The sequence below is a fragment of the Poecilia reticulata genome, chromosome 21 (assembly GCF_904066995.2).
Source record: "Poecilia reticulata chromosome 21, P_reticulata-male-v2, whole genome shotgun sequence".
In the NCBI taxonomy this organism is placed as follows: Eukaryota; Metazoa; Chordata; class Actinopteri; order Cyprinodontiformes; family Poeciliidae; genus Poecilia; species Poecilia reticulata.
Window position 1 is genome coordinate 836509 of NC_088850.1, and position 10443 is coordinate 846951.

At 46.3% G+C, this 10443-nt stretch overlaps 1 protein-coding gene across 1 annotated transcript; it reads right to left on the reverse strand.

The window, feature by feature from the left end:
• Positions 1 to 4371: 4371 nt before the first annotated feature.
• Positions 4372 to 7525, reverse strand: atf3 (activating transcription factor 3). The gene is made up of 4 exons (XM_081602620.1): positions 7396 to 7525; positions 6123 to 6381; positions 5945 to 6052; positions 4372 to 5391 (listed from the first exon to the last, which is right to left on the reverse strand). Exons 2-4 carry the CDS (start codon positions 6378 to 6380, stop codon positions 5155 to 5157), a joined length of 603 nt encoding a protein of 200 aa, XP_081458746.1. The 5' UTR covers position 6381; positions 7396 to 7525; the 3' UTR covers positions 4372 to 5154.
• Between the last annotated feature and the right edge of the window lie 2918 nt (positions 7526 to 10443).

The window sequence follows — 10443 nt, forward strand, 5'->3', positions numbered from 1 at the left end:
CATGTGGCGACAGTGGAGAGAAAAATCTCCCCTTTAACAGGAAGAAACCTCCAGCAGAACCAGAACCAGAACCAGAACCAGAGTCTGTCTGCAGAGCAGAATAAATGGTCCAGGAACTTCTAAAGTTTATTTCAGATGTGATGAAGTGGAGAAAAAGAGAAAAATAAAAGCAGAGATAACCAGCTTCAGTCAAACATCATTTTCCTTTTCCTTCTGTTAATTCACATAAAGATGAAATGTGCATCATGTGTTTGGGGCCCCAAATGAAACTCTGCCCGGGGCCTCACAAAACCTCCGTCTGCCTCTGGCTGCTCAGGTTCTGGATTCAGGCTGGAATATTCTGGAAAAAGTTTTTTTCTTTTCCTTTCCTTGCTTCCTTCCCTCCTCTCTCCTTCCAGGACGTATTTTAACTCCTTAACGTTTTCCAGCCGCTGAACGGCCATCAAACCTGAGCTGAAACAGCCGAACATCCACGCTTCCAGGAACCGCAGCTTTGACCCCATGAGGCGTCATGTTCTCTGTGTTGAAACTTCCTTCTTCTACTTTCACTTTAAGCGAAAATCAGCTTCTGTGAAAAGCTTGAAAATGGAGAGAAGCAAATTCCAGCAACCGAGTGACACATGAAGGCTGCAGTTCCAGGAGCTACAGCGTCACAAACGACCAGCAATGATTTGGTTTTTACCGTCAGATGACAGAAAAATGAGTCACTTTCACCATTTTGATGGTTGAAAACTTATGATGTCATTCAGTCATTTATAGAACAGTTATGTATCGACCTTGATGGCTAAATATTGAGCTAATGACATTTAGCTCGCTAACTTAATATTCAGGTTAAATTGTGACATTTATAGATGAATTAATAACATGACAAAAATATGTTTTAGAAAATAAACCTCCTTTTTTTCGTTTTATAACAAGATAAATAAATTATTGTTAATTTTTTAAGGTGTCAACAGCAGCAGCCATGTTTGCTGCATGTAAACGATATTACTGGTGAAAGTTTAAAACTCTGTTTAAAACTCTGAATATTTAAAACTCATTTAAAACTGGGTTTGTGTCTCCATGGCCTCCGTGCTGCAGCTCTCTCCCTCACGGCTTCTCCTCTCACCCTGAACCGTCTGGAAGTTGATTTTATGTCCTGATATTTTCGCTCCGGTCGGTTTTCCTCCTGCAGGAGCAGCTCTGGACCAGCAGCTCCGGACCAGCAGCTCTGGACCAGCAGCTCCGGACCAGCAGCTCCGGACCAGCAGCTCTGGACCAGCAGCTCTGGACCAGCAGCTCTGGACTTGCAGCTCTGGACCAGCAGCTCTGGACCAGCAGCTCCGGACCAGCAGCTCCGGACCAGCAGCTCTGGACCAGCAGCTCTGGACTTGCAGCTCTGGACCTGCAGCTCTGGACCAGCAGCTCTGGACCAGCAGCTCTGGACTTGCAGCTCTGGACCTGCAGCTCTGGACCAGCAGCTCTGGACCTGCAGCTCCGGACCAGCAGCTCTGGACCAGCAGCTCCGGACCAGCAGCTCTGGACCAGCAGCTCTGGACCAGCAGCTCTGGACCTGCAGCTCTGGACCAGCAGCTCTGGACCAGCAGCTCTGGACTTGCAGCTCTGGACCTGCAGCTCTGGACCAGCAGCTCTGGACCTGCAGCTCCGGACCAGCAGCTCTGGACCAGCAGCTCCGGACCAGCAGCTCTGGACCAGCAGCTCTGGACCAGCAGCTCTGGACCAGCAGCTCTGGACCAGCAGCTCTGGACCAGCAGCTCTGGACCAGCAGCTCTGGACCAGCAGCAGCTCTGGACCTGCAGCTCTGGACCAGCAGCAGCTCTGGACCTGCAGCTCTGGACCAGCAGCAGCTCTGGACCAGCAGCTCTGGACCAGCAGCAGCTCTGGACCTGCAGCTCTGGACCAGCAGCAGCTCTGGACCTGCAGCTCTGGACCAGCAGCAGCTCTGGACCAGCAGCAGCTCTGGACCTGCAGCTCTGGACCAGCAGCAGCTCTGGACCTGCAGCTCTGGACCAGCAGCAGCTCTGGACCAGCAGCAGCGCCGTTTCAGGACCCCAGAAACCAGATTCACGTAAAAGTATCTGATAAAAAGTTACTCAAGTAACTGATCAAATAATATTTAAATATTACGTCATCAGATGGACCAACATTTAGAGTTAAATGGGACTTTTGCTATTTTAAGAACCAAACTGACAAAAATTCTTATAACAAAAAATAATAAAAGGTAAAGAAAATTTTTAAAATCAGTTTATTTCAATAAAAACTGTGAAACTTTAACAGGTTCGAGTCCCTCTGCTGAGTTTTTAGACATTTTACTGCAGGAAGAGCAAAACCTGCTGAGCTCTGCAGGAACCTGAGATGTGATGTCACTTCCTGTGAGTGTCTGCCTGTATCCCGGCTCGGTTCGGCTCGGTTCGGTTCGGTTCTGGGGCTCCTGCGGGTCAGACGGTCCGGACCTGACTGCTGCTCACTTCCTCATGTTCGTGTTGGGAAAGTTTCTGTCATCCTGACAGTTGATGAGTTTTTATCTTCTTGGAAAAACTTTCATCATGTTTCAACATCCGGTTCTGTTGATCAGAACCCAAACAGAACCGACAACAAAACTGTTTCTGTGAAGTTTCAGCGTTTTTCCTCCAAGTTCTCAGGTTCCAAGAAAATAACCACAAAAATAGAATCTGGAAAATAATCCTTCCATTCACAAAAAGTCATTTTTACAAAACAACTGAATGTAAAAACTGTTAAACTAAAGGAAGCTGCAGGTTCAGGAAGTGGAGTTTTCCTGTATCTTTACTTAAGTAGATTTAATAATGGATACTTTCTACTTTTACTCCACTACATTTTACAGTAAGTATCTGTACTTTCTACTTCACTACATTTCTACTAAACTCTCGCGTTACTCGTTACATCCAAGTCTCGTTGCTCTTTTTACCGTTAAAATGTGAAGTTCAGGGATTTAAGGTGGCGCCGTGAAATCCAAGCAATAATGTGACGTAGTGTCTGTTGTCACCCATCAGCTCCACCTTTACTCGCTGCGGAGCTCCAGACATGCGCAGTGGTTTCCTCTGAGCGGGAGAAGATGTCTGTCTATAATATAATAGCTGCATAAATCATAGATATGGCGACATGTAAAATCAGCAGCGCTTCGCTTTCACAGACGGTGGGACTTCGTCCAACTTTTAGCGCCACTTGGAAGGAAAGCTTAAAGAAAGGTAAGATCTGTGGACGTGATGCTAGCTAAGCTAGCTGTACAGAGACACATGTTGATCTGATGAAAAACAGTTGTTACTCATGCGCTGAATTACTGTGTGGAGGTTTTGGTACCAGCGTTGTTCCATATATGGGACAACGCTGGTACCAAAGTCTGCAATATAGTGATATGACATTCAGGAACGATCCGATTCTTCTGGACGGATCTTTACTGATTACATTTATTTCAGCTCTAAGTATTTAATATCTAGTTGTTTTATGGGAATGTGGATCTTTCAGATCAATTTGAGAAGCAATTTTAATGGTAAAAGTTAATTTTTTGTGTCACGTAGCGAGGGGTGCTGGTCTTGACTATAACTCTGCTACGTGGCTCCTCGGTTGCCTGTCCTCTCCCACCCACCTTCTTTCCATCCCCTTTCTGTTGGATTTCTTTCAAAATAAAAGCCACTAGTGGCAAAAAATGTGAACTTCATGTTATGTTAGGACAGGAGACGAGATGTTTCCATCCCTGAAATTATGATGCATAGAATCACATATCTAAGTCTAAACTATGTTACAGAGTAAACTCAATAAAAACATGGTTTATCTGTGGCATTGATCATTAAAATGGCACATTACTGATGTATTAAAATTAAATAGGATCGGTTCACTTAATGATATTAGCGATTAGGTAATGCATTCAGCAAGTACTTTTACTTTTAATACCTAAGCCAGTACTTTTTTACTTTTACTTAAGTACATTTTTTGAGTATTTTCTCCACCACTGCTTATTTCTTATCCTTTTCAAGCTTTTTAAGATTATTGAGGCATAAAAATGTCTTATGCATTCAAAGTTTATATTTTATACAGAGAAATGAATAAATAGTTTCCAGTCAAAAGGAAATGACTGTTTTCTTTATTTTACTTTAAAATGTATTTTTAGATCTTGCAGCTGAAAATCAGGCCGTAAATCATTTCAATAAAACCTTTTATAAAAATTAATTAGCTATTAATCTGAATGTTTCTCATTAGAAAACTTTTACAGTAGAATTAGTGCTTAAATTTACATTTTATTGTTTCTTTTTAAACCAGTTAGGAAACAGACTTAATGTGATAAAATGTGTTTGTTTGTTGCTAAATTCATTTTTTACTTTCAGATCAAACTGGGTTAAAAATGACAAAAACAACTTTAATAATCCAAGTTTTAATGTAAAAAAGTATCAAAAACAGAAGCAGCATCAGTCGGTCGTACCTGAAACTTTACATTTTATTCAGACAAACGATCCGTCAACCAGAACCAGAACCAGAACCTGCCGGTACCGTCTCCCTTCACTTCACCGGTACAGAAATTAGTTCCAGTTAAAATCTGGTTTTTCCCTCCAGGATCAAACCTGATGAAAAGGTCAAAGGTCAGAAAAGGAAAGTTGGGCAGCAGATTATTACAAAGTAAGTTTGAAAACCTGCTGAATAAATAAATACATTAAAAAATGAACATTTTGCTGCGTCTGTTGGTGACATGCAGCTGAAAACAGGATAAAAACCGGAGCAGCTTCATGTTTTCAGATTCATGTTTATCAGATTCATGTTTATCAGATTCATGTTTATGGAAAATAAAGTTCGTTTTGTGCAGATTAAACCATCAGAGCTCAGATTTACTGGATTCCTCCTGATCAGCCAACATCCTGGTTTCAGCAGCAGGAGCAGGTATCAGAGCTACAGCGTCGCCACGGCAACGCGTCGTCCGTCTCTCTTCATGCACACCATCAGCCTGCAGGGGGCGCCGGGCGCCTCCGAGTCGCTCTGGTGCAAAGACTAACAATAAAAGTGACGTTTGGTTTCAGTGCTTCGTGGCCCAAAGTGTCTCAACGTGTCGAACGTCAAACGAGCCAGAAAGTGTGACGGCGAAGCCGTCCGTCCGGCCGAAAGGTCAGAGGTCACTTCCTGCATCTGCAGGAAGCCGGCCGGCCGCCCTCATAGCTGACCCGAACACCGAATGTCGTCCAGCGTCAGCGCGGCGGAGGAGGCGGCGGTGAGGCTGTGGAGCTCCGTGAGGAAGAGGCGGCGCTCGTCTTCGGGCGTCTGGCCGTTCGGGACGATGCAGGTGGGGCGATGCAGGTTGAGCATGTAGACCAGCTGCTGCTTCTGCTGCTTCAGCTCCTCGATCTGCTGCTTCAGCTCCGCGTTGACGCTCTCCAGCTTCTCAGACTCCTGCAGCGGCAGAACCGACCCACCAATCAGAACCGACCTCAGAACCGACCCACCAATCAGAACCGACCTCAGAACCGACCCACCAATCAGGACCGACCTCAGAACCGACCCACCAATCAGGACCGACCTCAGAACCGACCCACCAATCAGAACCGACCTCAGAACCGACCCACCAATCAGGACCGACCTCAGAACCGACCCACCAATCAGGACCGACCTCAGAACCGACCCACCAATCAGAACCGACCTCAGAACCGACCCACCAATCAGGACCGACCCAACGAGGTCAGTCCACCGAACGATTAATCGGTTACAGAAACGACTAATCGGTTACAGAAACGATTAATCGGTTACAGAAACGATCAGCTAGTTTATCAGAGGATAACTGGTGACCAACCAACATCCTGACGTTTAAAGAAACTGAACAAAAACATTTAAATTACAGATAAAAAAACTTCAGTAAATTTATTCTGCAGATATTAAAAGTTTATTTGCGTGTTTTGATGTTTTCCTCCGGCTGTAAATCGGAAATCTGGACGAATCGGCGGCTGACCTTCTGCAGAGTCTCGGTTTTCTCCTTCTTCTTGTTGCGACATTTGGCAGCAGCGATCTTGTTCCTCTCTCTCCTCCTCTTCCGCCTCTCGTGCTCCTCGGTCATCAGCTGAAGGAGGAGAAACGCCGTTAACCATCAGAACGCCGCGGCGGCGGAGGCGGCGCCGCGTTTCACTCACCTCTCTCTTGAGGCCGGCGCGGCCCGACGGCGGCTCCGAGGCCCGGTCCGACCCGGAGCTGGCGCCGTCCGAGCTGACGTCGGCGCTCAGCCCGTTGGACCGCCGCTTGGCCTGGATGGCCGTCCGCAGCTCGTCCTTCACGATGGGCGAGAAGCCGGCGAAGTCGTCCAGGGTGAGCGAGCCGGGCGGCGACAGGCAGGGGACGAGGGCGGAGCAGCTGATGTCGGCCAGAGAGAGACCCGGATGCTGCAGCATCATGCTGAGGGACAGAGGAACCGGGTCAGAACCGCAGCAGGACACGCAACAATAAATAAACCCAAACTCACAGCCAGGAGGCGGGACTTGGCGCTGTCAATCAATCTTCTGTGGCGCTGTTGTGAAAGCTAGGCTAGTTAGCATAGCCACTGGTTTGCTGTCGCTTCTCCACAACGTGCACATTTAGCAGCACATACATGAGGATGACTGACGGCGCTAAGCCCCGCCTCCGGGCTCTGATTGGATGTTTTCAGTCCAAACAGCCGAGTTTCTGCTGAGTAATCATGACTGGACAACCGAACGCAAACAAAGCCTGCAGGTCAACAGCAACAGAGTTACGCAAGAAAATCAGCTGGAAGGACGACAGCTGATTTTCTAAAGCAGGTTTTCCTGCTTTGTCCAGAGCAGGAAGCAGGAAAACCTGTCAGGGAAACTTTGACAGGAAGTTTATGATCAACGAGCAGCAGGAAGTCGATCAGCTGCATTTAGGAGGTTTTACTGTAATAATTTATTATATACATTTAATTATATATGTTAGTTTAACTTCTTCCTCATTGTTGTTGTTGTTTTCTTACATTTTCTATTAAAGTTTTCATGTTTCTTTTTATCCACATAGTTTAATTATTCAGCTAAAGTTCGTCTGGTTTCCTTTAGGGATTAATTTTGATTTAATAATAATAATAATAATAATAATAATAACAATAACAATAATAACAACAATAATAGTAATAATAATAATAATAACAATAATAGTATCTGATGTTTATTCTCAGTGTTTTTCTGCTCAGTTAAATCTCAGCAACAGGTCGGATCAGAAACTAAAACCTCCGTTAAAATATAAAATAATAAAAGTCATTTATTTATTTCAACCCGCGCAGCTTCAGCTTTTGGTTTCTCTGCGCGCCGGGAAGCGAACCGGACCCGAACCGGGACCGGGAAGCCCGGCTTCTCCTCCCCGGGACAGAGCCTCCGTGAGCCCGCCTCCCCCACCGGAAGCACTCCCCCCCCCTCTCCTTACCTGTTAAAGTTCTGGTTCTGGTCCTGGTTCTGGTTCTGGTCCTGGTTCTGGTCCTGGTTCTGGTTCTGGTCGAGCTGGAGAAAATGAAACGTCGCTCCTGTCCCGCGGCTGTTTGCGCTTCTGAAGCTCCGGTTGCATCACCTGCTTATAAGAGCCCGGAGGGGGCGTGGCCTGTGACGTCACGCCTTGCTAAACAGAGCGACAGAGACGAAGGGGGGGGGGGGGGCGGGGGGATGACATCATCCTATTTATAGGACTGATTGTGTGATGATGCAACGCAGCTGATCGGCCATAACAGGAGCGGCTTCCCCTCATCTTCATCTTCATCATCATCATCCTCTGTGTTCGTCCTCCAGCCTCTGACGTCATCTCTAATGTTATTTTCATATTTTTAATCCGACTCAGACTCTGACAATAATAATAGTAAATAAAAACAAACATGACTGGGCTGGATGTTTGTACGGGTCAGCGTCTCCCCGTTGCCATGGTTTCTCATTCCCAGCATTCCCAGCATTCCCAGTATTCCTCCCGACCAGAGGAAGGATGAGTGTTTCCTGAGTTTCCGTCTGATTGGAAGGAAACGATAAACGATAAATTAATTTCTGCTCTGTGTGTTTTAATAAGAGAACCTGCAGACGGTAACTAGTTTAGCTCAAAGTAATCAGATTACTCTGACAGGAAGTCCTGCTGGACAGGAAGTCCTCCCAAACAGGAAGTCCACCCCAACAGGAAGTCCTGCCAAACAGGAAGTCCTCCCCAACAGGAAGTCCTCCCCAACAGGAAGTCCTGCCAAACAGGAAGTCCTCCCAAACAGGAAGTCCTCCCCAACAGGAAGTCCTGCCAAACAGGAAGTCCTCCCCAACAGGAAGTCCTGCCAAACAGGAAGTCCTGCCAAACAGGAAGTCCTCCCAAACAGGAAGTCCTCCCCAACAGGAAGTCCTGCCAAACAGGAAGTCCTCCCCAACAGGAAGTCCTGCCAAACAGGAAGTCCTCCCCAACAGGAAGTCCTGCCAAACAGGAAGTCCTCCCAAACAGGAAGTCCTCCCCAACAGGAAGTCCTCCCCAACAGGAAGTCCTCCCCAACAGGAAGTCCTGCCAAACAGGAAGTCCTCCCAGATTATGGAAGCATAAACCTGATTATTGTAGGTTCCAGTTTTCTTCCAGCAGCTCGTTAGGAGCAGATTTCCTGTCCAGAGATCCGGTTCTGGGATCCGGTTCTGAGATCCGGTTCTGAGATCCGGTTCTGATGAAACGTTTTCATGTCCAACATCCACAGATTATTTATAATATTTAGCAGTTGTAATTTTGGGCCTTTAACCAAAATACATAAATTAATATTGAAATAATCCAGAATTTATTTTACATCACAGAAGAAGAAAATAATTTAATGACATAATTAATTAATTGTTGCCTTGAAGCATTTTAAGAAATAATAAACATTTTAATAACTAAAGCTCCAGATTAAACCATTTAATCTGAGTCAGTTTAAAATGTTACAGAAACTAATTAATATTTAAAATATTTGAAATGAAAATGATGGATGGATGAATTTAACCAGCTGAAGTTTTAATCTGGAAACGTTTTGTTTTTATCAGCAGAAAAAAGTTTAAAGGTTTGTTTTTGTCTTGAATCTGTTGAGCTTGGTTTCAGTGAATAATCTGAATAATCTGAATAATCTGAATAATCTGAATAATCTGTTGTGTTTCTGCGTCTCGGTTTGTCATCCTGAAACTTCCAGTTTCGTCTGAAACGCAGCTTTCAGTTTCCCCTCTTCTCAGAAAACATCTCCAGCACTTCAGGAGGGAACCGGTTCTGGAGGTTCTGGAGGTTCTGGAGGTTCTGGGGGTTCTGGAGGTTCTGGAGGTTCTGGAGGTTCTGGGGGTTCTGGAGGTTCTGGAGGCTCTGGAGGTTCTGGGGGTTCTGGAGGTTCTGGAGGCTCTGGAGGTTCTGGAGGTTCTGGAGGTTCTGGGGGTTCTGGAGGTTCTGGAGGTTCTGGAGGTTCTGGAGGTTCTGGAGGCTCTGGAAGTTCTGGAGGTTCTGGAGGTTCTGGGGGTTCTGGAGGTTCTGGAGGTTCTGGAGGTTCTGGGTTTCCATGGAAACGGCGTCGGCTCGTTTCCAGCGGTCATTAAGGCGGGATGTGGCGGTTCTGCTCCGGCGGCCGTAAAGGTTAAATGTCAGCTGGACGGCGTTCCCACTCTGCTGACGCGATGCTGCAGGTCAAAGGTCAGACGGACCAACATGGCCGCTCAACGTTTCAGTTTCTTCAGATTAAATCCACTTTATCAGCAGCCAGAGTGGGACGGCAGCGGTTCTGGTTCTGACCCAGAGGTCCATTAGCGGAACATGGTGGTGGCAGCATCATGCTGGGGGAACATAGATGGAGATGAATCCAGTTAGAGGACCAGCTCCCACACCGACAGAGAGATTATGGGATAGTTAGAATGGCCTAGTCAAAGTCCAGATCAGAATGTGTAGGAAGACGAGAAGACTAATGTTTTTAGATGTTCTCTGAGGAGTTGTTCTGGTTCTGGTTCTGGTCCATTAGGTTCTGGTTCTGGCGGCTTCAGGTCGGTGCAGCTGAAACGTCAGAGGAGGAAAACTTTTGGTTTTGCTCTTTTAATGCCGCCGTCCTGATTTATTCGTTTTGGTCAGATTGAGCTCATGTGAGGATATTTGCATGTTTTATGCTCCGTTTGACTGCAGTTGAACAAATCGAGCCTCTGTGAGCGCCACCTGCTGGACGCCAACACAAACTGTCTGTGAGCGCCACCTGCTGGACGCCAACACAAACTGTCTGTGAGCGCCACCTGCTGGACACCAACACAAACTGTCTGTGAGCGCCACCTGCTGGACGCCAACACAAACTGTCTGTGAGCGCCACCTGCTGGACACCAACACAAACTGTCTGTGAGCGCCACCTGCTGGACGCTGGACATTTAAAGAACAAAAACTGTGCAGTGAAACGGAGGACATGTTTAAAACCGTTTTATTCTGAAATATCTGACCAGTGTCAGCATAAAGATGCAGCATAACTGAAGCATAGAAGCA